Source organism: Choloepus didactylus, chromosome 16, assembly GCF_015220235.1.
Source record: "Choloepus didactylus isolate mChoDid1 chromosome 16, mChoDid1.pri, whole genome shotgun sequence".
In the NCBI taxonomy this organism is placed as follows: Eukaryota; Metazoa; Chordata; class Mammalia; order Pilosa; family Megalonychidae; genus Choloepus; species Choloepus didactylus.
This window is the reverse complement of record NC_051322.1, coordinates 44,924,492-44,951,823: the sequence shown is the minus strand read 5'-3', so window position 1 is coordinate 44,951,823 and position 27,332 is coordinate 44,924,492. Positions and strand designations below refer to the sequence as shown.

General features: G+C 43.8%; 2 protein-coding genes across 9 annotated transcripts in view; one reads left to right on the top strand and one right to left on the bottom strand.

The window, feature by feature from the left end:
* Positions 1-2,407, bottom strand: part of INO80C (INO80 complex subunit C) — a 30,472-nt gene extending 28,065 nt beyond the window's left edge. For 2 of the 3 annotated variants that reach the window (XR_005212199.1, XR_005212198.1), the window contains exon 1: positions 2,177-2,407. Coding sequence is in view for 1 of the 3 variants with exons in the window: in XM_037806008.1 (XP_037661936.1) it covers positions 2,177-2,332 (156 nt within the window). In the remaining 2 variants the exon portion in view is untranslated. The remainder of the gene's footprint in view (positions 1-2,176) is intronic. The other variant, XM_037806008.1, reaches the window with a different exon arrangement.
* Positions 1-27,332, top strand: part of LOC119511523 (zinc finger protein 271) — a 309,072-nt gene that overhangs the window by 264,167 nt on the left and 17,573 nt on the right. For 5 of the 6 annotated variants that reach the window (XR_005212193.1, XR_005212195.1, XR_005212192.1 and 2 more), the window contains 2 exons: positions 1,827-1,984; positions 23,777-23,915. The gene's annotated coding sequence lies outside the window, so the exon portion shown is untranslated. The remainder of the gene's footprint in view (positions 1-1,826; positions 1,985-23,776; positions 23,916-27,332) is intronic. The other variant, XR_005212194.1, reaches the window with a different exon arrangement.

The following is a 27,332-nucleotide window of genomic DNA, read 5'->3' as shown; positions in this document are numbered from 1 at the left end:
TCCTCTCCTGAGAGATTTTTGGGAGGGCAAGGACAAGCTATAATCCTTTGAAATGTCTTAAGCATACTCCTGGGGACACAACAAGAAATTCAATACACAAAATTCTTGCTAATTTAACTGAACTGAAACGGAGCAGAAAAGCTGAGGTAGGGACACTGATGAGGGTCACCTAAGGAAGATTCTGGGCACTCAGGGCAGCCCTCTGCTGATGTCTGCATATGCTGCGGAACAGGAATGGGGGGTGGAAGGCTACATTAGAGCAGGAAAAACAGCTAAGACTCCTTTCCTGAGGCAGAAGCCAAGTTTTCTCCTTCCTCATGGGAAGCTGAGGATGAGGGTTGGGTAACTGGTAACTGTACCTCATTAGTTAAACATCAGCCGGGAGGAGGAAAGTAAAGACTAAATAATTCCCTATTCTAGGAAATGCCCTGTTCTTCAGCCTCTTCAGATGGCTTCCTGGGGCTGTTGAGATGGAGAGCACTCAAAGGGAGTAATGAGGCAGCTGCTCCCCTCAGTAAGTCTTGAGGTCACCAGAATTGTGATTGCCACCAAGTTGGGTTACAGGGAATTTCCAGCATCCTGAAGGCATTTGGCCACCCTTTGAAGCTTGCTGTGGTGGGAGTTGATCAATGCTATCTTTGGAGTCAAAACAATTGTTCCTTCTAATATGTATTGATTACACTAAGTCCTAGGTCTTGGTACACTTGGATATCAAAATGCACCATGCACATACTTGGAAAAAGTACTCACAATGCATATTTCCAGCAAGGAAGAGTACATAAAGAACTCCTAATATCAATAATTTTTTTAAAATCCAATTTAAAAAAATCAAGCACTTCAAAAAAGATATAGGAATGGCTAATAAGTGTATGACATCATTAGTCATCAGAAAAATGCAAATGAAAATGATGAGATAGCACTGACTGACAATGACAAGTATTGTTTAGGATGTGAAGCAACTGGAACTCTAATACATTGTCGGTGAGAATGCAAAATAGTGCTCCTGCTTTGGAAAATATTATCTAGTTGTTTCCAACTGGTCAAACCTGTGTCTATTTCATGACCCAGCAATTCTACTACTAGCCTTCTACACAAGAAAAGTGAAAGCATAGATCCACACTAGGATTTGCACAAGAATGTTCAGAGTAGCTTATGCATAAAAGCCAAAAATTGGAAACAACTCAAACATACCACAACTGGAGAACTACAAGGGACTACTGCTCAGCAAAAAAATTTTACTGATACAGGTAACATGAATAAATCTCAAAAACATTATTTCACAGAGGAACCCAGACACAAAAGAATATGTTCTGTATGGTTCCTATTGTGTTCAAGAACAGGCAATGCCAACTTTTGATGAAAGATGTCAGAATAGTGATTACCTCTGGTGGGCACAGAAGAGAGTAGTTATTGATGGGAAGGTGTCACCAGGAAATTTTCAGGGGCTCTGGAAATGTTTGTATCTTGATCTGGGTGGTCACATAGGTGTATTCATATGTAAAAAGTCATTGATCTGCACTCAAGATTTGTGCATTTTACTGTATGTAAATCATACCTCAATAAAGCACTAAAAAGGTAGAGGATGAAAAAGGCACTACCTTTAACATCTCTAGAACAACCACTAGGTGTATGGTGCCATACCATGTCCTGAGCAGGACAAACTAACACAAGCCATCTTTGGTCTCCATTGCTTTGGGGGGGGGGGGGGGGGCGGGGAAAGTAGGGAAAACACTAATCTTCAGGATGGAGAAACTGAAGGTCTTTTTAGGCACTTTCCTGTAGATGAGAGAAACCATCCATATCAGTACATTTTTGTATTCTTCCAGGTCGGACCCCAGGGTGTTTTGCACCTCTTAGACACTCGGTAAATGGCTGCAGAAAGGAAGAAGGTGAGACACTAACTTTGGACGATTGAAACTCAGAGAAAGAAAAGCCCTGAGCTTCGCTCTCAACGCAAATTCGACAAGAAAGCGCGGTCCTTCTAGTAAGGCAACAGTAACTTCCCCACCACCCCTTCTCTTCTCAAGGAGAATGCAAGGCAGGTGGTCCTTCATTAACAAAACTAAGGGGGCGGGGTCAAAGTTTCGCTTAAACAGATACCAGCATCTACCCTACGCGCCCTCGCCCCGTCGCGCACGGCGCCGCGCACGCGCAGATTAGGAGAGCGCCATTGTACCTGCGCAAAACTGGAAGCTGACGATTTTTTCTTCTTACTGGCGCTGTACCCCCCAGTGACGCTGCCATTGTTGCCAGGGCTGGCAGGCCTCTTCTTGCTGTTCCGGGCTACCCCCGGAGTGGAAGTGGTGGCTACAATTGGAATTTGAGCGGCCATCCCGGCTCAGTCTTCCTCCTGCCCTTCCCCGCACCCACTCCCCCTTCCCAACCTGTTTCCCTGTGCGAGCCCTGAAACTTCCGGCTTGCCCTTACTTCCGTCTTAATGTCTGAAAACCCGGCCTGGATTTGCAAAGATTTCGCTGATTTCTCTCGGCCGAACCTAAAACCTGGAGTTCGGAATAGTTTATTCCGTCGGGACTGCAGCTGTGAGGTGCTGTCAGCCAGGCTTCTCTTACTTCCTGCGTTCCAAACCTGGGCCTTCTTATCGCGTGCTAGGAAATCCCCAGTGACAGGGGACTGTATCTCCCGATCGCTTTTAATAACTGGATTTTTAAAAAGCAATAACCAATATCTCAAGTTACATCAGTAAATTGATCACTTTGGATGTCTCTTAGAGTAAAGGTAGGGTCATTCTCAGTGGACTAGACATACTGCCAAGTTAGCCTTACTCTAGGTCGCTGTCTTTTCACGTGTAAATTTGTGTATCAATAGTGCCCAAATGGGCTGGACGGGTAAAGAGTGGTTCTTAACCTTTTAGAGGTCGTAGACACCTTTGAACATAGAAACTCTGACTACCCCACCACCACTGCCAAATTAGTACAGACGTAGACAAAATTTTACCTACAGATTTCAGGGAGTTCATGGATCTGTTAAAACCTATTTATGGACCTCGGTCCCACCCTCCAACCTCCCCACTTTGTTATTTGCCTCATACTACCTTTATACATCTTCAGAACCTTTATGATCTGTAAGTTTTTTATTGGTTGATTAATGACATTTGGGGCCCCTGCTAGAATATAAGCCCTGTGAGGGGAGAGCCAGTTCCATCTTGTTAACTTATGAGTCCCCAGTGCCTGGAATAGTACCTTGCAGGTGGTTATTACATTATAAGTATTTTTTGAATGAATTAATAAGTGACTGAACTTCCTGCAGTGACTAGTTGGAAGCTACTGTGTTCTAATACAGGAAAGTGGCATATTTGAAAGAAATAGACTGCAGAATGATTTAGAGGTGAGAGAAAAAACACTTAAGGAAACTAGCAGTAGGTTAACAACTATCTTCTTTAGAGAGAGAAAGAACCTACCAGTGTTGAAATGCTGTCTCCCATACATCAAGCCCCAACGAGACCTGTTCTTCTTTATCTTAGTGAATCACACCTTCAACTAACCCAGTCACCTAAACCAGAAACAAAGTGTTGACCCTGGCTTCCTTGGCCCATTCTCTCTAGTATCCCACCCTCCTCTGATTTCTGTCACTCCTCATCTCACTTCTCCCCTCCACCACTCCTGCCTTGGTGAATGCATCTTCCTGAATTTCATCCATTGGTATCAGCAATTCCACTATCTTTGCATTTGCCTCTTGGCTCTTGTAGTCTTTGACAGTCTTCCTCTTCTACCAGTGGTTTCTAGTGCTAGTACAGGTTTTTCAAAATACAGATTAGTCACATCTCCCAGGAGATATACATTTTAAAAGTTTCCCGGGTAATTGTAATGATCAGCTAGATTTGGAACCAGTCTCTGCCTGTTCAATCCTATACACGTGTGGAGAGTTCCTTGGTGCCTGGCCCAAGGCCCTCTGCCCTTCTCAGTTTATGTGCTCCTCAGCCAATTCACCAATTCATGTGGTTTCAGTTACCATCTAAATATTACCACTTCAAATTTGCTTCTCTTATCTAAGTCTTTCTCTAAAGATCCACACCCACCACCTTTGGTCCCTCCAACCCAGTCATCACATGCAATTCCAGATGATCTCATCAAAGATGCAAATGCGGACACAGCAGATCATGTCTCCTACTTGAAATCCCTCACTGGCTTCCCATGATCCCTAGAATGAAGTCCAGTGTCCTTAACATTGTTCAAAGGTCTTCAGAGACTTGGCCCCTGCCCATGTTTTCACCTTTGCCTCTCCCCCAGCTCTGCAGTCCAGCTCACTTCCCCATTCCTCAGTTCCAGCAAAACAGCTGTGTTCCTCCTTCCTCGGGACCTTAACATATATTGATCCTCCTGCCTGGAAGCTGCTTTTCTCTCACCACCACCCTCATCTGGGCTCTTAACTCCCTCTCACCCTTCCTTTCTTGGCTGATGTGCTATTTGCTGAGCCTTTTCTTTCCTTCAAGCTGGTTAAAAACCCTTGCTCCATTCTCCATCACTCTCAGTCACCCTATACCTATTGATTGTTGGTTCTGTGCTAAGCGGTGAGGTTGGAGACAAGAACAAACAAAACAGAATAGTCCCTGCCATTAAGGAGCCCCAAGCCTATTAAGGGACAAGAGGCATTAAATATGTCTTCTCAGCTGAATGTAAGGTCCCAGATGGGCAGTTGCCAGAGTCATCAGTGACTGAGTGGCAGAGCATCAACAGATGATAGCAACAAGGAGAATGAGAAAAATGTTGGAGGACATGCATACAAGGGAACAAAAACTTTGGGCTGGGGTCCATGTCCCCTTTGGTAGTGTCAGACTCTGCCCAGTGTTGGCACATGTAGGGACTCCATACATTCTGCTCCATGTGTAACTGACATGTTCCCATACCCATTGGTAAATATGGAATTGGAAAATTAACACTGATGATCCAAATTCCACTGGCTTACATGTTAAAGCAGGTCCTGAGCCTCCCCTAAGTCCACTCCCCAGTTCTTCCTTACAAGGCATGTCTCACCTCTGTGGCAATATGAGCTTTCTCATAAACTTCCTCTGCCTTCCTGGTGCCTGCTGTTCCTGTGTCCTTCACAGATGCCACACTTCTTTTAGCAAAAACTACCGGCCCCTCCACTGGGATGCTGATGCCCTGCCCAGAGCACATCAGTTAAGCAGCATCAGCCAGAATCTTGATCCTGGTAAAGACTTCATGATTAAGAATGAATAATGTGCTTGTCAAGCTACCTCAGGTCATTTGAGGTGTAGAGTACCTAATTTATTGTCTCTCAAAAGTCTCAAGATATCCCAGTGGATATGTGGGATCCTGTGCTACTGGAGGACACCTTGCCCATCATCTCTTGATAAATTGTGTAAAAGTATGATAGTCATTGCTCACTGTATGAAAAATGGATGCTTCAGTTGATGGGGTCTCCCTGATGATGTGAAGAAACCTCAAGACTCTCAAAATCCACAACTCACAGCCATCAAAAAAAGGCAGGACAGTGTGCAGTGCATATTCTGAACTGTGGGGATGTACAGCCCCAAACAAACCCACTGCAATAAAGAAGCTGATGGAGTCCCTTAGAGATCAGTTGGAGCCCTCTCCCAAGTGTGAGAACAGCTCTCCCTTGCGGGGAGAGGAGAGGCTTTTGCTCCATGGAGTTTAAGTTCCAGATAATTCCCTGAATGAGCATATGGTGCCCAGATCCAGAGCATAAGGAATGACCAGGACTGCCATCTGGCACTGCCCCTATATGGGGTAGACGCCACCTTGACCAACACCCTGGACCAAAAAAGAGAGTTTTGACCATTACCTAGGTCAGATGGTGATCCAGGAGTCTTAACCTCTAATAGCCGACACCATTTCTGACACCATTTCTGACATGGGCATTCCAAGAGCTGAGAACACTCCTGTTGCGGTTTGCTAATGCTGCCGTTATGCAAAGTACCAGAAATGGATTGGCTTTTTTAAAGGGAGTTTATTTGGTTACAAATTTGCTGTCTGAAGGCCATGAAAATGTCCAAATTAAGGCATCAACACAAGTATACCTTTACCAAAGGAAGGCCAGTGGCATCTGGAAAACCTCTGTTAGCTGGGAAGGCATGTGGCTGGCATGTGCTGGTCCTGGGTTGTCTTCCAGCTCCTCTCTCAGCTCCTGTGTGTTCTTCAAAATGTTGCTCTTGGGGTGTTTTGTTCTCTCTTAACTTCTCTGAAGCAAAGTGTCAGTAAAAATCTGTTTTCAATGGCTGTCTCCAAAATGTCTCTCTTGGCTGTAGCTGCACTGAGTTCTTTCTGTTTATCAGCTCTTTTATATGGCTCCAGTGATTTAATTAAGACCCACCCTGAATGGGTGGGGTAACACTTCCATGGAAATTATCCAATCAAAGGTCTTGCCCACAGTTGATTGAGTGATCTCCATGGAAACAATAGGTTCCAACGTAATCAAAACTAATACGTCTGCCCCCACAAGATTGCATCAAAGCACGTGGTGTTTTGGGGAACATAATACATCCAAACCCCCACAACTCCATTCAAGAGTATACAGTCTCTTGCATTTGGTACATGAGATAGAACTCATCTTAGAGCCTGGTCAGGACCCTGCCACTTACTAGTGGTATGACCTTGGAATAGCTATTTGACCTCTGTAGACTAAGTTTTCTTGTGTGTCGAGTTGGGGCAGGAGGTAATAACACTGGCCCTGCTGTGTGTCTGCCAGCTTTGCGTGATGGCTGAGAGAGACAGTGAGCTGAAACATGCTTGAGAAACTGGCAGACATCCTAAAATATGACAGCTTTATTTATTTTTGCGCCAATAAATAGAAATAACGTAAGTTAGGTGGGTACAACAACTCATTAGGCTGACTCTTCCGAGTTCCCAGCAGATTGTTCAAGGCAGGCTCAATAGAAGGTACTCAGGCAGGCTTGGAGAATGAATACTTATTTGTTTACCAGGCAGTGACAGGGATGGTGGATACTCCAGGCAAGAAGAGGGAGCCGAGCAAGGATGCCTGGGGAGTTTGGTCAGGGAATTGGCAAGTAAGCAGGTGTGGCTGGACAGGAGGGGCAAAGAACCAGGGTTGGCAGGCCAGCAAGAAAAAAGTCAGACATGGCTGGTATGGCATGCTGAGGAAATAGACTTTGAAAAGTCTTAGAGAGTGATGCAATTAGATCTGTACTTTGCAAGTTCCCTCTGGCAGAGAAGTGAGTGCACCCGAGTGAGGCAGGAAGAAGGGAGCCAAATGGGACTGGCTGGAGAATCTCCTGAGAATGCAGGAGCATCTGAGCCAGGACAAGGAGGAGGATGTGGCCACTGCAAAGGGATCATCAGTAGGAAAAAAGAGCTGTCAGAAGTTTGGGCAGAGCTGTGGAGAAGTGATGGGTTTCGGACTTACTGAGCTTTGGATGTTGATGAGCATCTGAAGCTTTAGGAAAAGGTGGCTGGGCTGGAGCTGCAAGAGACGAGGCCATGGGAGGGAGTGAGGTCATCTCAAGGAAAACTGATAGATGATAGAGTCCTGGGGTGAGCTGTCAAAGAAGGCTGAGAAGGGAGATCAGAGCAAGGTCAAGGAAGAGTGGCAACACAAAAGCCAAGGGACTAAACTCAGGAAAAATGGAATGGCAGAGGGTTCGATGTAGCAAAGAAATCAGGAAATTATTGTGTTTATTAAGAAGTCATTGGTGACTTTTGCCAGAGCAGATGAGCTGTGGTGGTGAGGACAAAAGGCTGATTAGAGTAGACTGAAGAGAGAGGGAACAGAGAAGGGGTGTGAACTGATCTTTGGCCCCAGACTCTCTGGCCTTCATATCCTGGCAAATCCTGCCCTTCTTTCCTCTACTCCTCTGCATGGCTAACTCCTACTCATTCCTTGGATTTCCTCTCTCAGGAGCCTTCTTTGATCTCTGTTCCCACCCTACGGGCTGACTACGTGTAGGTGCTTACAGCAGCCCGTTTCACTGGCAGAGAGCCTATTACACTATGTGGTCAGTGTTCAGAGACTGTAGGCTCATTTGGACAGTGACAGTTTCTTCTTTGTCACTATATTTCAAGCTTTGGAAGCCCTCGGTGACCATCTGCTGGGTGCATCGATCATTTAAACAATTAGTCAGGGCCTGGAAGGAGAGAGCTTGGGCCAGTGAGTGCCTGGGAGGTGCTTTGGTTCACTTGGTTGCTTGCTTACTTTTCATCTGACAGACACATGAATATGTTTAAAGGAAAGAGAGAGTAATTGAAAATAGGCCTGACCCTAACATTTGCAGGATCCAGGGCAAGAAAACAAATGAGGCCTACAAACTATGCCTTGATATTTAAATGTACAAATCAAGCTAACAAACTGTGAAATAAAATGTTTTATCCTTCCACCTTGGCAAACATAACCTTCATAACTCAGAAGGCCAGATTTGAATTTAGGATTCTCAAACTCCTTGGAGTTCTGCTCTGGAAAGGGAAGATCTAGTACCAGCCCTCAATCCACCCTTAGGTCCACTGGACCTCATGAGGGGATATGTGTGTGTGTGTGTATGTGTGTGTCTGTGTGTGTGTGTGGACACCCCAATGTGAATATCCATGCTCCATCTGCCCCTTCCCCACCCTCCCCCTCCAAGGTTTTCTCTTGACCACCCCTCAGGCCTGGAGACAGGCATGGACCACTGGGAAGGGGATGCCGGGGGCCCGGTAACTCAAGCATTTTCTAGAAGGGATGAGGTCATGGACCTTGGGTGGGCACATTTCTCTGTCTCCAGACTCCTTGATTGGAGCTAAAGAGTGCAGCCAGAGGAGGGCCCTCTTGCCCAGACTGGGGACTGTGGTGTGAGTCCTGGGAAGGCATCAGATTGGGAACGCAGGTAAGGAGGGACAGGGAGCATGGGTTTCCTCTACAGTGGGCAGGGCAGGGGGTGACAGACAGGGTGGAATCCAGTTTTAGATGAAGTGGCAGGAAATGGACATGATTTCCATTCGTTAGCCTGGGTTTTCTCAGTGAAGGGGGAGTCAGAGTCACCTGCTGAAGTGGAGGGAGAGTGGCAGAGGCTCAGGAAAGGTCTTAGGAAGGTTTAGGGAAGCCAGCCTTGACAGTATCACAAGAGAGGGCCGAAAGGGACCTGTGTGGGACTTCATGGCTGTGCAAGAGTCTTGCCATGGCTACCCATGTGCATGTAGGCTCGTTGGGTGCAGCTCAATTCCAGCACACACCTTTTACATCAATTGCAACGTAAATGATCCATGTCCAGCCCCGCCCAGGCCCATGCAGTCTCCTTCTGGTGACTTTTTACCTCAACAGTTAATATCACTTTTCAAAGTCTGGATGAAAGAAAATAGTTTTGAAAGCCCTGTTGCTTACTGGAGTTCTTAAATCCATGCTTGTTAAGTAAACACCAATTTAACATTACAAATATGGCCCAAAAAGGCTGACAGAGGCCTTCCCAAATATAGGGTACTTACCTTTAATTCCAAGAGCCAGTATTTTGCTCTTGGGATGGTATTCTTCCTTTCCTTGTTATCCACCCCTGCGAAACTCTCTTGAGCACTGGTCCTTCTCTTCTCTTACCAGAGGTCACACCTGTTACTTAAAATGAATTCCTTTTTAACACTTACTCTTTGTGCATACCATAGAGGAAGAAAACAATTATAATTACTATAATTCTCCCATCTTTGAGGTTTCCTCCCTATTTTGTTCTACCCACACCTCAAATTTGCTAACCCCCAGGCTGATGACACCTGCCTTCCTAAATGGGCAGGCTGCTTCCACTCCCCCAGTCCCCCACCTTACCCCACCTCCACCCCATATCCTGGTTCCTAACTCTGTTGTTATGTGGCTTGTCTTGGTTTGTTTGTATTCATATGTAATACTTTTAGTTTCCATCAGCCGTATTTGCACTTTGAGATAATACTGGAGAACATCAGTCCAAAAGCCTTGGGAACATTTACTTGTGAAATAAAACAGAGACAATATGGAGGCTCAGAGAGATTCATTTTCTAGGCTCACAAAGAAATCCTCAGGAAAGTCGAAGAGAATGAGGCCTCTCCCAGCATGCCCCTTATCAGTCCTCACAGGACATGGCTGCTCCGGTGCGTTAGCTGGTCAGTTCACCTCCCAGGGTGTGCCCCAGCCCCTGGGATGGGGCAGAGCTGCAGAAGGTGTGGCTGAGGGAGGTGGACCCAGCTGGGCAAGGGCACAGTGTGAGGCAGGGCTGACAGCCATCCTCTTCCTCCATAGGACCCTGGAAAGGGGCAGAGGCCTGGGGGACAAAGAGGTCCCCACCCCTCACCTTGCTGAGGAAGGCTGGCCTGCTGAAGAGGCCTCAGTCTGCCATTGTTCAGAAGAGCAAGAAATGGAGCTTGTGGTTATTTTCAGTGTCTTTTAAAAAGTCATTCATTCTATGAAGACTCTATTTATGCTGCCCTGGGACCAGTGTCTTTATCTTTCCTTTTTAACTCTCATACTGGGGCCTTGAATGTTGAGTGGTTCTGATCAGTCCAGCTGCCCTGCTCTCAATCCCAGTCCCCTCGGGGCTCTCAGAGGGCTGAGCGCCACCCCCAGTCTGGCTTACCTCCTGTCCTGGCTCCTCTGACCCAATCCTGGACCCGTGCTCAGAGCTACCCTGGCCCCTTGCTTTAGCCCCCATTCACTTTTGCGACTCACTGACCCTGTTGTGGAGCTCTTTCTAAAATATTTGGTTTCTCCTCTGCTTGAACTCACTTTCCAAACTTTTTTTAAGGATTCAGGATCATGGATGTGAATTGAATATCAGTTTTTGTACTCTTCTCTAATACAACGAAGTTCTTTGGAAGTTATAGCAAGTGTATAAGGTATTTTCCCCACATTAGATGGTCCCACACCTTTACCCAGTTTCAGTTCCTGCCCTCTGATTTTTATAATTTGTGTCTTTAACCTTTTGGCTTATCAGATAAATATCATCTTGGCCATTAAAGGACTGGTTAGACATCACCCCCACCCTATCCTTATACTTACCAGATTTTTAATTTTTAATATGCTGTGGCTTGAATTGACAGATCACCGGGGTATCAGAAGCATGCCTAAATGATCACGGATGTCTGACAGTGAGAGCCTAGTTGGAGCAGGTGGACATCCAGGGATCAAGGGGATGTGCTTTTGGAAGATTTAGTTTGGCTAACCTGGGGCTTTTTTTTTTTTTTTTTTTTTTTTTTTTTTTGTAAATCTTGTAACTTTTCTTTGCCTCCATTTCCTTATCTCTGAAATGGATGTCTTAGTTTCCCAGAGCTGCTATCACAAATACCACACAATGGATTAACTTAAACAAGAGGCATGGCCGTATGCTATCATTTGGATGCATGTCACAAGCACGTCCAGTGTCATCCTCAGCCCCCATCCACCAGGTCACTGACACCTACGTGGCTCACCAGACCAGCTGGCTTCTGTGTCACTGAGCCCTCCTCATGGGGCCAGCCATGGGCGGACTGTGAAACAGCCTTATCTACCTTCCTCTCCCTGCTTCCCTCCCTCCCACGTGGTGCTTCCTCTTGCAAAGTTGCCTCATTCTCTTACTAGGTCACTTTCCCCCTGCCACAAAGCAAGCAGTCAAGTCATCTCTGGGAGGAGGGGACTCCACAAGCCCTAAAATATCTCACTGGTTGGAGCCCCAGACGTTGCCACACTGCTGGAGAGCCATTGTAGGCCCTCCTTCCCTCTGAAGCCTCTGAAAAGGCAGATGCTCTTGGAAGAGGCCAAGTGTTGAAACAACAGTTCCTGGTGTCCTGGTGTGGATTATTTTAGTCCTATTGCTTCCCTCTGACCCAGGAGGAGTCTTTAGGATTGGGGAGGCTAGAGAGGGGAGAGTTTCTGAAATTCAGCAATGGGAGCCGTGCAGTAAGGAGACCTGCTAACTGATCAGATCCTTGCACTTCATGTCCCCTGCCCCTTCTTCCACGTCCTGGGAACCAACACCAATGTTCCTGCCAGCAGCCATGCCACACCTTTGCCCAGCCCCAGAGCAGGAGAGGCCCAGCCCAGGCTGGCTGCTCCACTCATGTGCTCTAATCTGGGGCTCCCTTTGGCTCCAGTTTAGCAGATATTGGGCCACAACTGCAGGCACTGCCCATCTTTCCATCAAGCACCTCATCTAGACCTCACTCCACAGGTCCCAAACCCTCCCGCACCCCTGTCCACAATCTCAGCAATCATGTTGCTACCGTCACCATCAACATGAACATAGCAAAACCACATGTTGGAATGGCCCTTTGCAGTTTACAAGACTTTCCCACACATACTTAAGTCATTTCACTTAATTTTCACAACAAATCTGCAAGTGGGATGTTTTTATGCCCATCTATCACTTAGAAAACTGAGGTTCCAAGAGGTTAAGGGATGTATGTCACATAGTGGCCAAGTTAGTTTGCATCAGCATCATATGTGATGCCCAGTTGCATGCTGGAGAACATGGGAGGTCTTCCTGGAGGCCCTGGCCCCTTTTCTTGGTGTCAGACCTGAGCCAGTCAAAGCTTTATTCTGTCTTTCCTGCTTATTGCACTGACCAGAATCTCCAATACCATGTTGAATAGGAGTGATGAGAGCAGACATCCTTGTCTTATTCTTGATCTTAGGGAGAAAGTATTCATCTTTCACCATGAAGTATGATGTTAGCTGTGGGGTTTTCGTAAGATCTTAATCAGACTGAGGAAGTTCCCTTCTGTTCCTACTTTGCTGAGAGTTTTTAATCAGAATTAGAAATTGGATTTCATCAAATACTTTTTCTTCATCTGTTAAGGTGATCTATTGTTTTTTTCTTTTTCAGCCTTATAATATGCCAATTTACATGATTGGTTTTTTAAATATTAAACCAACCCTGTGTTCCTTGGTTAAATCCTACTTGGTCATAATGTATCATCCTTTAAAAATATTGTTGAATTTGACTGGCTATGTCTATGTTCATGAGGGATATTGGTCTGTAGTTCTCTTTTCTTGTCAAATCTTGGCCTGGTTTTGGTGTTAGGGTAAGGTATCTCATAGACTGAGTTTGTAAGTATTCCCTCCTCTTCAATTTTCAACAAGGCTTTGTTATTTCTTCCATAATTGTTTGGTTGAGTTCACCAGTGAAGTCCTCTGTGGCTGTTTTGAGACTCCTTGGATGTGGTTAATAGTAATAATAACAGGGAATAATCCAGGGAATGTCAACAACTGACAATCCCAAGTGTTAGTATCAATATCCTCTCCAATAGTAGATCATGCCATTATTTTTAGTCATTCCTGCCAGCTCATAGGAAGAATGATACTAGCAACTTAATGCTTCGGGCTACCTTGTGGGACTGAATTCAAAAAGAGCTGCTTTCTCATTTGACTCAAATATTCCAGGAACCAGCAGCTTCTGAGAATCAGCACCAGCTGTTCCCAAGGCCTTACTGGATCCTGCAGGCTCTGACCCACGAAACATCTCCCTCAGGACCCTCAGCCAGGCCAGGGCCCTCGGTGCAGTTGACCCTCACGTTCCTCTGTGCCCATGGTCCTGCTGCCCCCTCCCCTCAAGCAGCATATTCTCTCTTTTGCACTGTCCAGATTCTCTCCATCCTTCCAGGCCCAGCTGGTGTCTGTCCGGCCTCCCTGAGAACCTTTCTCTGAATTCCTATCACCCTGACAGCTAAAACTACACAGTTAAGCGCTTTGTTAAACTCTGCCTTGTGTTATTTTCTCATTGGTTCCTGTGTATTTTTCTCTGCAAATAGATTATAAACTATTTGACTTGTATGCCTTAGAACACCTGACATGGGGTTGATTGATTTAAGGCTTGTCATTACAGCATATTACATAAGAGTTTCTGATTTTGCTATGCCTGCTCATTCAGCAGCAGCTTCACTAGAAAACACATACCAGGAAGAACTTTCTTTGGTCATATATGACTTTCTTTCATAAATGATCATATATATTATATATCAGCTCTGCATGCTTCCTAAACATATTTGTCCTTCCTATTTGCAAAATGACTGATCTGACTTTTTTTAACAAAAATTCTGAAAGCATATTTGACAAAAGTTTGGTGTTTCCTAATATCCAAAGCATTTCTGCCTGTATTCATTACACTCTGTCATAAGGGGGAGAGAGCAAATATTATGTTCACTTTTACAAGGCCCATCTGTTCAGCCTTAGCACTGGTGTGCTTCCTCTGGGCCCATGCTTGGCCTCACCACTCATTTCCTGGGTCCTCACTGCCACGTGCAATTCCCTGCCCCAGGCCTCATGCTGTTCCTTGGCCTGGAAATCCACCTGACTGCTATTCACTCCTACTACCAAGCAGAATTAATTGCTCAAATGTAAATTTCTAAAACCAAACTTCCATTGGCTTCATTGCGTAGTGTTTAAAGATCTTTAGAACTTATTAATAAAATATACCTTCTTTTCAAAAATAAATGTTAAATTGAAAATCATTTTTATCATTGGAGAGGTGGTCAGTCCTTCAAAGGGCAATGAGCATTTATTCTGATGGCCCAGTAGTTGTTAAAATAAACACTTTTACTACCAAAACCACTAAGTCTCGACATATCATCTCCCTGTTTTCTAGCTCCTCATTTTTCCTTATCTTTGTTCGAGTGTCTCTTTATATTTACTCCTGCGGCTGCCTTGACCTGGTCTCCCAGCTGTTTGGTTTCTCTTTCCTCTTCCTGAGTTTCCCTGTTGTTTTCTTATTCTTTCTGATGTTGACATAACTTGGGCTGGCTCAACATTGGGTCATTCAGGAATCAAAAAGGCAGAGAAAAATTCTCTAGGGCAAGAAAAAAGTGACAGAACCCTTAGCCAGACCCGGAGAGGGCTTTTGGGAGGACAGCATAGTTTCATTTCTTGTACCAGAGAAAGCTAGTTCAACCCCGTGTCTCTTATCCAATCCTGAAGAGCAACTAAGACTGCATAACATACAGCGGGTGCCTTAAACTGCAACCCCCCAATCCTGAATGTGAAAGGGAGTCAGTCACAGACACCCCACCCCCAGTAAGTACCCAGATCACAGTGCAGATTAGCAGACATGATCGTGTGGTATTTGTGTGATTATAGTTTTGTTCCTATTGGATTACTATATACTCAGGTTACTTTTTAGTTCTTCTTTAGGTGTCACCCTCTTATATTTTATATACTTCAAAGAAGCTCATTCAATTTTCTATCCCTGATGTGCATATCTAAAACTGGAAATCACCCCTTCCCCCAGACAAATGACCCTCCAGCTCTGCCTTCCACTCTTCTTCCCCCTGCTTTCTGCCTGAGGGCTGGCCCAGATGGACAGCATCCACAGGTTCTCTTGCCCTCTGACTCCCAGCTGGGTTCAGCCAATGGAGAGCCCCAGTAGGAGATGGGTTGGGGAGGGTGGGATCAGCATACTGATTCCCTGGCTCCCTCCTTCCTCCTATGGGGCTTTCTCCTTCAGTTCCCATAACAGCCCTGGGGAGTGGCACTATCCCTTGAAGTTTCCTGACACCCAGCCCACACCATTGAAAACTGTTCCTTTATTTAAATTTCTACACATTATCCTAATTTGAATGTGCCATTGATTTCCTGCTGATAGATTTTGAAAAGTATTTGAAATCCTCATTCAGAAGTAATGGTAGGTTGAAATGTCACACCACTTTTGGATATAGATACCTTGAAGTATTCTCATAACAGAGAAGGGCACAGGTGAGAAATCCTTTGGTTTCCCTCAAGGCAGGTTAAATCGAATGTATCACTTGTTTAATGCACAGGTTTCATAATGATCATAAGTCAGTGGCTTATAACTGCAACCCCCACAGAACCAACTCAGAGGGTGCTGAACTGACCCTGACACCTTCAACCCTTGTCCAGACAACAAAGGAGGAGAAAAATTCCAATGGGAGATTCACTGAAGAAGAGTTGTTAGCCAACGGAAAGGGGTGTGGCCTCTCCCTGCTGCTGAAGCTGCCTGTGAGGAAAAGGGAGAGCGAAGACCCACCCCTTCCTCCACGGGAGGCGGCTCTGGAGCTAAGAGGAGTTAGAGACCTAAGACTCAATGCCATTTTAAATCGGATGGCACTAGACATTTATAACCCTAAAAGTAAAGTAAGGCTGAGATGTCAAGAGATTAGGAATAAAAAATCAACTAAATGTGTTAAAGACGGAGAACTTCCCAAGCAAGTTCAATGGCTCTATGCAGTAGACCAACCCAGGAGCCTCTTTCTAGCCTTCGTGTTCATTCCACACAATCTGGGTCTGTCTTAAGAGCATAGACTTTTGGAAGATAAAAGTCAGAGAGACTTAGAGGTCACTCTACTCAACTGCCTGCTCTGTTCCTCCCTAGGGGAAATGAGGACAGGACCAACTCCAGCTCAGAAGCTGGAGAAAGTGACCATACAGGAAGGAAAAAACGTAAAGATACTCTCATAAAACATTAGACCAGACACACCAGTCAAAACCAAAAAATAGGAGTTCGGAGGGAAAGTGGATTTCTCCAGCCAGGAGACGTCCTTGGCTTCCTAAAACTGTCCTATGAGCACCGGGACCTGCGGCCCCCTGTGCTCTCACACTCCCTCTGCCTCTGCACCAGGCAGGAAACCTCTATCAGGGCCTCATTTTTCCCAACTGTCAAAATGGACACCAAGAGCTGCCAGCAACCCCACAGAAGAGGCATGCAGTCAAATACCATTTTCATGGCCTTAAGTGAAAAATGAAGACTGCATGAAGCCACTATGTACCTGAGTTTTCCCGTCATAGTCTTTTCCTCATGCTAAGGCCCTTGTGGAGACTGGTCACCTCTGTAATTTTCCTAAGGATATATTTAGGGCATTCTTGCTCTCTGGGACTTTGCAATGCAATCTTCTACTAATTTTAAACACACACAGCCCCAGCTTACAAATAAGTTGTGTTCCAAAAGTAACTTTGGAAGTTGGTAAGTTGGCACTCAGAACTCAGTTTCAAATAAAAACGACATTATAAACTAATCCACAATACATTTGCAGTCAATCTAGTAGAAAACTATACTTGTTATAATCTGATAATGAAGCCAAAAGAAATATATATATATATATATTTTTTTTTTTTTTCCTTTTTAATTGACCAAGTAATATTACATGTCCTAGTTTAAATCAAGGTAATTTAAAATTCTCTACTAATGTCTGAATGCTGCTGTTTCTGCATCTTGAATGCTGGCACTGGGCGTAAAGCAAGTTTAATAAGGGGAAATTGTGGAAAATTGTGATGGAATTCCTGGCAAGTACAAACAACCCACACAGTTCTCCTTTAGGATTTCTCTGAGCCACCTCCAGCTCTTCTACTGTCTCTGTTACTGACCACTTCCTGGCTCCACCCCACCCCATTTCCCCATCTTCCTCCCCCATCTCCAGCATGGATGACAGCCACACACAAGCTTTGAAAGTTTAAGGACAGAAGGGGTTCACATTGTTACTTTAATCTGTGCTGGAAGAATTTTAATTACAAAAAAGGAAATTTGCAGGTCCTAATTTACCAGGCTCTAGCCCAGCCTGATCTGCACTGGCTGTGTCTGCTTAGCTGGCACTACCTCTGACTGCGGGGGCTTGGGAGTCCATTCCAGCCTCAGTCTCTTTCTCTACACCTAGCATGAGTTTCCCCTTTTGGGGCTGCAGACCACATGGCCAGGACCAACTCCATAATTTGTGGGGCTCAGTACAAGATGGAAGTTCAGGGCCCCTTGTTCAGATTTTACGAGGAACTTCAAGATGGTGATGGCAGAGCATTAAATTATGCACAGGACCCTTCTGTACGTGGTGGGGAGGGGCAGGTGGGCAACTGCACCAGCAGCAGGTGCGTGAATCCACCCTACTCATGGCACCAACCTTATGGACAACCTTCATCCTCTTAGGTTATGTCCCAGTTTCTGGAAAAGAAAAATCATTTCCTGTCCAAGTTTCCCAAATGACTTCCTTTAGCCTCTCCATTATGTGGTCTATGCAAAGGACCCTTGATAATGGCCTCTCTGGTTCCTGGTCTCAGATGCTTCTTTGGCCTCCAAGGCCCCAAGTTGATCTGGCTCAGAATTCTCACTGTCTAGTGCTCTCCCCTCTTGCCCTAACCCAGGACTTATGTGTGCTCCCAGACAATTTTCTTATTGCATACCTTCAAAAATAGGAACATAGTGCTCCGGGGCCAAGGCAACAGACATATGGCCACAGTGGGCATTCTGGGTTCCTTTAGTTTTGGCCACCTGCTTGATCTCTGGTCTATACCTTCAGTGATGCTGGCTGCGTCTGGATGTTTCTTTAGGTCTTTAGCCAACATTAAACCCCAGCCTATCCTAAAAGTGCAGTCAGGGTTGAAAGGGCTCACAGCAAATAGGATGGCAATGTCCTCTAGTCAGAAACAACCAGGATCAGACCTGTAATGGAAAGAGTTGCACAAGGAAGAATCTACACCATGAGATCCATGCTGGTGCATGAGTTTGTCCTTTTTAGCTGCTCTTTGGATCCTTGAGACCACCATATGAAGAAGCCTAGGCTAGCTAGTGAAGGATGAGAAACCACAAAGAGCAGAGACAGATCATCTCAACTACCAGTTGAAGATGAGGTATCCTAGACCACTCGGCCTGCCAGTTGTCAGATGTGTGGGTGGAGTTATCCTTAATCACCCAGCCCTAGCTAAGCTGGCCTATACCAGGAGAAAGCCGTTCCAGCCTACTCACAGAGTTGTGAACAAAATAATAAATGTTTTCTTTTCTAAGGCAGCAAGTTTTGGAATGCTTTATTATGCAGCAAAAGCTAGCTGAGACAAGACTAGATTCCTTCAGAACCCAATCTAAGACTCACATTACGTGAATGAATAATCAGAATCCAGTATTGCACATGGTAGCAGATTCTCAATAAATGTTTGCTTTTGATGACAACAGCTGGAATGAACAGCTCTGAGGGCTGGGGTTTGAAGGAGGACAGGCCTGCAACCATCAGAGAGGAGGGAGGTTTGGGAGTACCTGGGAGGAGTTGCTTAAAACCTGAACCGAGCCAGTGGGTAACATCTGAGTACATGGTGACCTGCCTTAACTTTGTGAAGTTTCTACCATGAAATTCCCTTATCTTACAGGAAAACTTGGTAGTGCACTTGCAGAGATGCCAGATTTCTTAGGATATTTTAGCCCTTGAAGGATGGGACGTGCTTTTTAAACATGCCTTTACTTCATGTTTGCTTTATCTTTTTCTAAAGCTCAAAACAAACGAGAGAGAGGCCGACCTGCTCCCTGCAGGCAGCTTCTGAAGGAAAGCCTTCTAGAACAGTCAGCCAGCACTTAGCCCACACCTGCCCAGCTCCAGGCTGCAAGTGACCTGGGGGAGAACCCGAGACTTTCGCTGGGCTGGTGCTCCTGTCCCAGCACCTGGCAACACCTGGCACAGCCCTTCACTCGCTACCAGCTAAACAAAGGAGTAAATAGGTCCATGAGGTAGAGCCAACCTCATCTGCAGCCCCTGTACTTTGTCTTTGCTACTTGTAGTTACACAAAGTAAAAATAAAAAGAAGTGATAACCCTGGAGAGACCTCTCCCTACCTAGAAATGGGCTGCAATCCCTGCCCCTTCTTAAGCCACTTCCCTCTTTTTCTTGTCCTTCCCAGCCCAGTTCTTCCCCGCTCCTTCTTCACGTGGTCCCTTCACACACAAGCTCCTTCAGTTTGGTCTGGTCCAAACCTGTAGTAATTTTCTCTTAATTCATATTGTTTTTTTCTGTGTTACCATGGCAACTAGCTGCTGCTAAGACTTTCAGCAAAGTCACTTCTCCCCTATATTTTTAGGAAGAAATCTGCATTCCACAACTTGTCTTTCCCCACTTGTGGCCACCAGTTTGAGTAAAACCACAGCCCCAGTTTCTCTAATGTCTTTAAAGAACGCTATCTCTTTTAAACTATTTTGATATATTTTGAATAAGTTTAGATAAACTCTCACCAACTGAGTTAATTCCAAATACATGAGTCTGGTTTTCTCCGTGGAGCAAGTGTACCTGGCTTATTTAGTGAGGGGCTGACAAATTGGAATTTGTACTTATACAGAGGTATTGCCAGGAGCTGAACAGGAATACTGAAGAGGGAAATGGTTCAGGCAGGACCATGGGGGCCACACAGGGAAGGCAGGAGTAGACCAGAAACCTGCCCCAAGGAAATAGCCCACCAAACACAAGTCAGGCATGAGCTTATGAAAACTTCAGCCATGAAAACACCCAGAACTCAGCACACCCTCCTTGCTGAGCCAAAGTCACAGGTTTGCTGCAGAAGAAAGAACATGCCCTTTGGAATCAAGCAGAATTGGGTGTTAATCTCAACTCTGTCATAGAACTGGCTGTGCTGTGTGAGCTTGGGTAGGTTCCTTAGTCTCTCTGAACCTTAGGAGTCTATCTTCCAGAGTTATTGGGAGAAATAAAGGAGCTAATACATATTAAAGGGCTTAAAGTAGTTCTCAGCACACTGTGGACACTCAGGAAGGGGTAACTGTCATTATTACAGTTATTATCATGAGCAAAGTCCTCTGAGGCAGCAGTGAGAGGCAAAGCCAGAGCCTGAGCACATGCAGATGCCAGGGTCACTGAATAATCAGGCTAGCTGCCTAGCCAGGAACCAGGCCAGCATCATGGTCTGAACACATCTAGGTTTAGGATACAAATAATAATCAGAAACTAAGGCGCCAAGTCTCTTTAGATGCTGTTTCAGGAGTAGCATCCTAGAGTTGTTTGAAAGGGTAAACTGACCCAACGTTCTGAGTGCTTTCAAAGTTCTTTCCCTTCTCCTTGACCTATTGCAGTTGGAACATGAGTCTGGTTGGCCAAGAACTGGGAGTGGAATGTAAAAGGGAGAGAACTTTCATTTACTCCATATTGGAGTGTCAGGTGTGAGACAAACCATACAGAGCCATTTGACCTGGGCTGATGCTAAAGGACCCACAAATGTGGGGTTTATTCCAAGGTTTTGAACTTCAGTTTGAAAAATATGGTGCACAGGAGAGTCTTAAAACTGAGTGCACAATAAGATGCTAAATGAGGCTTTTCCTGTTGTCAAGAAAAGCAGGGGCTAGACCAGCAGTGCTGTCCACACTGAGACTATACCTAGAGAACAACCCTCAGCTCAGGACCCCCTCTAGGGTGTAGAAGAGTTTCTGGGAGAGAATCAGGTAAAACTAGTGGTGGGCCCTTTTTTAGAGAGAGTTATTTCCCGTGGCAGAGGTAGTGAGGAGGGGGCGGAGAACTTGACACACATCTTTTGGAAGGTGGGGGTTGTAAGGACTGATGTCTTAGAAATGTCTAAACATGAAATGTTGTGGCTAAAGCTGCCCCTGATGGTGGAAGAAGGAGGGGGTTGAGAGTGGGCAGCTACACTTTCATAGGCAAAGGAACACGTGTCTCATGAGCCAGCCATGAATTTCCCAAAAGGGAGCAGACTTTACATAGTCTTGAACAGGACTCTGCCCAGAAACTCTCCTGGAGGAGTGAAAAAACTCAATAGAGGGTCTGGGTGGGGTGGACTTAGGAGCCAGGAGGGGGTCATAAATAATCAGCTGGAGGAGACACTGCCCAGGACAGAAAACTGGTTGGAAAGATTCTGGGGAACCCACGGAAGTGATCCATGAGGGGGTAATTAGCATTTGAACCTCAGTCACACTTAGAGGATGTCAAAGCCATTTGGAACCAATGATACCAAAGCCAGATGGTACCAATCTAGCAAGAATTTTTCTTCCTTTTATCTTCTCTTCTCCTTGGACCAAGCCTGGAGAAGCTAGAGACAGCTTGGTGTGGGGTGGGGGGGGGGGGGGGCAGGAGTTGCCAACTCAGGGAAGACAGGGAGGGGGCTGGATAACTGCACCTACCCTTGCCCACTGTACATTAAACCAGGTAAAAGAGATACATTTGATACTAGATTGGCCTTGACTTTTTAAATACCTGAAGGTGACTGGACAAAAGCTACAGGATCTATCTGAAATGTCATCCTAGGATGGGAAAGGATGATAAGATAGAGTTTGGTTGAAGGCAGATGATATGAATGTGCAAGATGGGGGGATATTTAATAAATTTCACTCACTGCATGTCCAGCTCAAGCAATAAAAGAGATCTCTTTGATTGACTAAGTGTGGAATTGCATATAGTCCTAAGATTGATAGGTCCAGAAGATGCTGACTTTGTTGGATTCCAGAACCTTGATGTAGGAGTGTCATGAAAATTTTATATACACATAGTCACTCCTATTTTATGGTTTCAGTCTCAAATATAGGATAAATACTCCCCCAGAAGACAGTTCATGGTACCCTTTTGGTTCCAATAACTCTTGTCTAGAGTTCACTTCCAGGGATCTCCCCTGGGTCTGCCTCTTTACCTCTCATTGCTTTTCTGCTCTGTAATGATTGATTAATTTCATGTGTCAACTTGGCTAAGTTATAGCATCTCGTTGTTTGGTCAAGCAAATATTGGCCTATTATTAATGTGAGGGTATTTTGTAGATGGATTTGCATCTATAATCAGCTGATTGCATCTATGGCTTGCACCTACAATCAACCAGGGAGATTGCCCTCAGCAATGTGGGGAGTCTCCTCATCTAATCAGCTGTAGGTCTTAAAAGTCAGAACTGAGGATTTCAGAAATTGGAAAGAAGAATTTCTGCCTTTACTTCAGTTAGTCCGTTTCCCGTGGGGAGTTCAGACTCAACTTCAGCATAACCTCTGTCAGAGTTTCTAGCTTGCAGCTTGCCCTAAAGGGTTCGGACTTGCCAGATTTTGGAATCATCTTTATTAGAGTTTCTATCTTGGGGCCTGCTCTGCAGAATTTGGACTTGCCTGCTGCCATAGTCACATAAGGCAATTCTTTATGATAAATCTCATTTTATATATACATATATAAATACACACACACACACACACACACACACACACACACAGACACACACACATAAAGCAAATAACCATGAAATGGGTTGGCTTTTAACAATGAGAATTTATTAGCTTACACACTTACAGCTGTTAGGCCATGAAAATGTACAAATCAGGGCATCATTAAGACAGTGCTTTCTTCCTGAAGATTGGCTGCCAGTGGTCCTGGGCTCCTCTGTCACATGGCAAGGCATGTGGCCTTGTCTGCAGGTCTCTTCCTTCTCTTCCAGGTTTTATTGCTTTCAGCTTCTTGCTTCCATGGCTCGCTCTCTCTCTCTCTCTCTCTCTCTCTCTCTCTCTCTGTGTGTGTGTGTGTGTGTGTATTCATCCTGTTTATAAAGGACTCCAGTAAGAGGATTAAGACCCACACCAAATGACATAGATCACACCTTAACTGAAGTAGCTTCATCAAAAGGTTCTACTTACAATAGGTCCACACTCACTGGAATGGACTAACTTTAAGAACATGTTTTTCTGGGTTACGTACAGTTTGAAACCACCACAGCTTGTACTGGGGTTTTCCTGAGAAAAAGAACCAACAAAATACACATACATATGTATATGTAATACAAGCCCCAACCCAGATAGCTTAGGGTCCAGTCAAAGGAGGTCCTAAGCCCTTAGAATATACCAGGGCTCCCTGTGTGTCCAGCACTTGTTTCACGTGGGATCCCAGGAATTCTGAGGATCCAGAGAACTCCACCCTCATCTCTATGGATCAAGAACATGGGCTGAGGTTGCCCTCAGGGAGCAGAATACACCAATCTCCCAGGGCACAGATCTTGCTACACAGGGGTTAAAAAAAAAAAAAAAAAAAAAAAAGAAGGTCTGAAAGGGTTTAGAATCTCTTGGATGGACTTTAAGAGTGAATTCCCCAAGACAGGTGTATTTCAATAAATGGAAGGGTCACAGCAGATTAACCACTTCAAAAGTAAACTTTTATATATTAAAAGACATTTTCCATTCTGGTTCCAGTTAAGATGGCAAAAGCACAATCTACCTTGTCTCTGCCATTGAATGCAACTAAAAGTCATAGAATGCATGGAGGAGCTATCTAAGGACTCTGAAAAAAAAATGGTAGCAGGCAGATTTGGAAAGAAAACCAAAATTCCAGGTAAGACTTATCCATCAATGAGTTTCCTATTGTTGGTTTTTGGTTTCTCCCAGTATCCCCTGGCCTGTAATCAAAGACAGTCTAAAACTCAGTATCGTATACCAGAAATGGACAGAAAGCGCTCCAAGAGAAGTTCTCTCTTTCTGGTCTGATGATGGGAGAGATTGTGATCAGAGGAACTGTGGTCCCAAGAGATGGGGAGAATATTACATTTTATCTCTATCCTCCCACTGCTTGGCTCTGGAGGCAGATTCAGTCATAGACAATGTGCAGCAAAGTGAGGAAACAAAACCTCCAGTGTTCTAGCCAGAAGATGATGTAAAGTGGCCCCTAAGGCTAGAAAGTGTTGAGATCATGGTGTTAAAACAAGTCAAGAAAGCAATACCATAAAGTTTTATATGATCACCTTGATTTATCCTACAAGTGCATGGATCTGACCCTAAAAAGCATACTAAAAGCTTTGAAAACTGAACTATGGAGTAGTTCCCAGATCCTAAATTGGTTACTAGGAGGCAGACACATGGGCATATGTGATTAGCACTGCAAAAACTTGGAAAACTGAACTGAAATTAAAACCACAGCCCACAGAAAGCAAGACATAATTTGTAGCCTAACTAATTATCCTGTTAAAATAAGCAATCAACATTCTCCATAGAAATCAACCAGGACCCAGAGTCTTAAAATAATATTCAAAGTGTCCCAAATACAATCCAAAAGTACTCAACATGTGAGAACCAGGAAAATCTCAACAACTCACAAGGATAAATACAATCAAAAGACATCAACCCCAAGTTGACGCATAAGTTTTAATTATCAGGCAAAAATTTTAAAGCAGATACTTTAACCATGCTTAAGTAAGAAAGAATAGTCATGAAAGACTGGAAGGATAGAAAATCTAAGCAGAGAAATACATGATATAAAAAAAGAATAATACATAAACTTTAGAACTGAAAAATACAATAGCTAAAATAAAAAATTGACAGGAAGGGCTCAATAGAAGAATAAAGATGACAGAGGAAAGACACAGTAAACTTAAAGATCAATGGAAATTATTAGATCTGAACAAGACAGGGAAAAAAGATTTTAAATGTTAATATTGTTGAGAGTTGAGGTTTTTATTCAATTGAAGTATGTGGAGCTTGTTTGGATCCTGATTCAAACAAATGATCTGAAAAAAAAAATTTTTTTTCTTGGACAATCCAGGAAATTTGAACACTGAATATTAGGCAACATTAATGAATTATTGTTATATTTTAAGTTATGATAATGATATTGTGGCTTTTTTAAAAACAGTTCTTACCTCTTAGATATATATTTGGAAATATTTACAGATGAAAGTATGTGATAATTGGGATTTTCTTTAAAATAATTGGTGGAGATCCAGAGGGAATGTGGAGGTACAGAGGAAAAACAAGATTAGCTATGTGTTGATAACTATTGACACTGGGTGGATATATACGTTGGGGTACATTATACTGTTCTCCCTACTTTTGTGTCTGTTTGAAAAATCCATAATAAAAACTTGGGGTTTTTAATGAAAAGCAAGTACCAAGAGAATAGGGACCTTGTATCTTCTATGCTACCCCATCCCAAGTATCTGGTACAGTGCCTGGAAAATAGAAGGGGCTCAATAACTGTTGACTGAATGAATGAATGAATTAATGAGTGTTAGAAGAGAGCATCTGGCAGCAGGACTATGCTGCCTGAACCCTCCCCTTTTCTTAATGTCTTTTCTCTGCTATAGTTTTAAGGATGAGGCCTGAGTGAGGTGGGGGATAGCAAACAGAAAAACAGATTCAGGGCAGACCAGCACAGGGCTGGGCCTTGTGGCTGGGAACGTGGTTCAGTAAAAAGTAAAACAATCAGATAAGACTGAATGCATTGCTTCAGGCAGGGCCCAAAGAGGCCTGACTGCCTCCTGCTTTCCCCAGCCACAATGGCCCACATTACCACAAACTAACGAGTACTTCCAACTCACCCCTCAAAGGTGAAGGGAGACATGAGTTGTCATTAACAGGTGGGAGCTCAGTTGAAATGCTTAAAAACCAGGAAAGTCTCTGTAAGAGCCTTATCATTAATAACCAAAATTAAACAAGAACATGTCTGTAACAAAAAATGCCAATCTTTCAGTCTTGAATACATTTAACTACTTAACTGCATCCATTTATTCCTCTGATTTTGGTCGATGATATCAAAAGAATAGAAGAAAATTAACCAATTCAAAGTTATTTAACATAGGATCCATTTATAAATTAGTTTTAAAGCCTTAAAATTAGGCAGTGCAGCAATATTAAAGCATTTAGGCTAAATGCTATTCTGTCAGGCTATTTATTTTCTTTCTTTTAATTTCTGGCTTGCAAATTGTAAAAGGCACCTTCCTTTTTTCTTTAAATACTGTGTTTTTTTTCTTCCTGATTATAAAGTTAATACATGCCACTGAAGAAAATTTTGAAGAAACAGAAAGGTATAAAGAAAACATTTAAACTTCCATCAATCCTACCCTCAAAGAGAATAATTGTTAACATTTCAGTGCATTTTTCCTGTCGTTCACTTAAATCTTTAAGATAATGTTGTGATTATTCTCTGTATAGTATTTTGATTCCCACTTAGCATCATACCAAATCTTTTCCATTAGAATGCATAAGAATTCTTTGTAAGTATCAGTTTTCATTTACTTCTTTATTGAGGTATTTCTTATATTTAATAAGTACACAAGTCTTAAGTATACTGATAGATGAACTTTACCATATGTATACACCCTAATCACCATCCAGATCTATATATTATCCCCTTCTAATCAATATCCCCCAAAGGTAATCACCTAGAACCTTTATCATTGTGAATCAGTTTTGCCTATTCTTGAACTTGACTTAAATGAAGGCTTCCTGCAATACTCCTTTGCAGTTGACTTCTTTCACTAAATATTAGGGCTGTGAGATTTATCTGCCTTTTCTTATTGATTTGTAGGAGTTCTTTATATATTATGTCTTGGATATGAGTCTCCCAATGTGTCGTTTGCCTTTTCACTCTTTTAATGATGCCTTTTGATGAATAAGAGTTCTTAATTTCAGTGAAGTCAAATGTATCAGTTTTTGGTGACCTGTTTAAAGAATCTTTTTGTCTATCACAAAGTCATGAAGGTATTCTACTTAAACATCATTTTTAATAGCTGGATAATATTTCATCTCATAAATTCATCATTTTTCTATATTTGGATCCTGAGATTGTACCCTACTTTCCACTACTGTAAGTAAAAGTGTTATTATTTGCCAAATGTCTTGTTGGATGAGGCTTTGTGCTAAATTTTTACATCAATCTTTTTAGAAATGCTATGCAGCAGGTACTATTTTTCTCCTCATTTTATAGAAGGAGAAAAAAGAGACACAGAAGTTGAATCCCAAAGTGATAAAGCTGGGA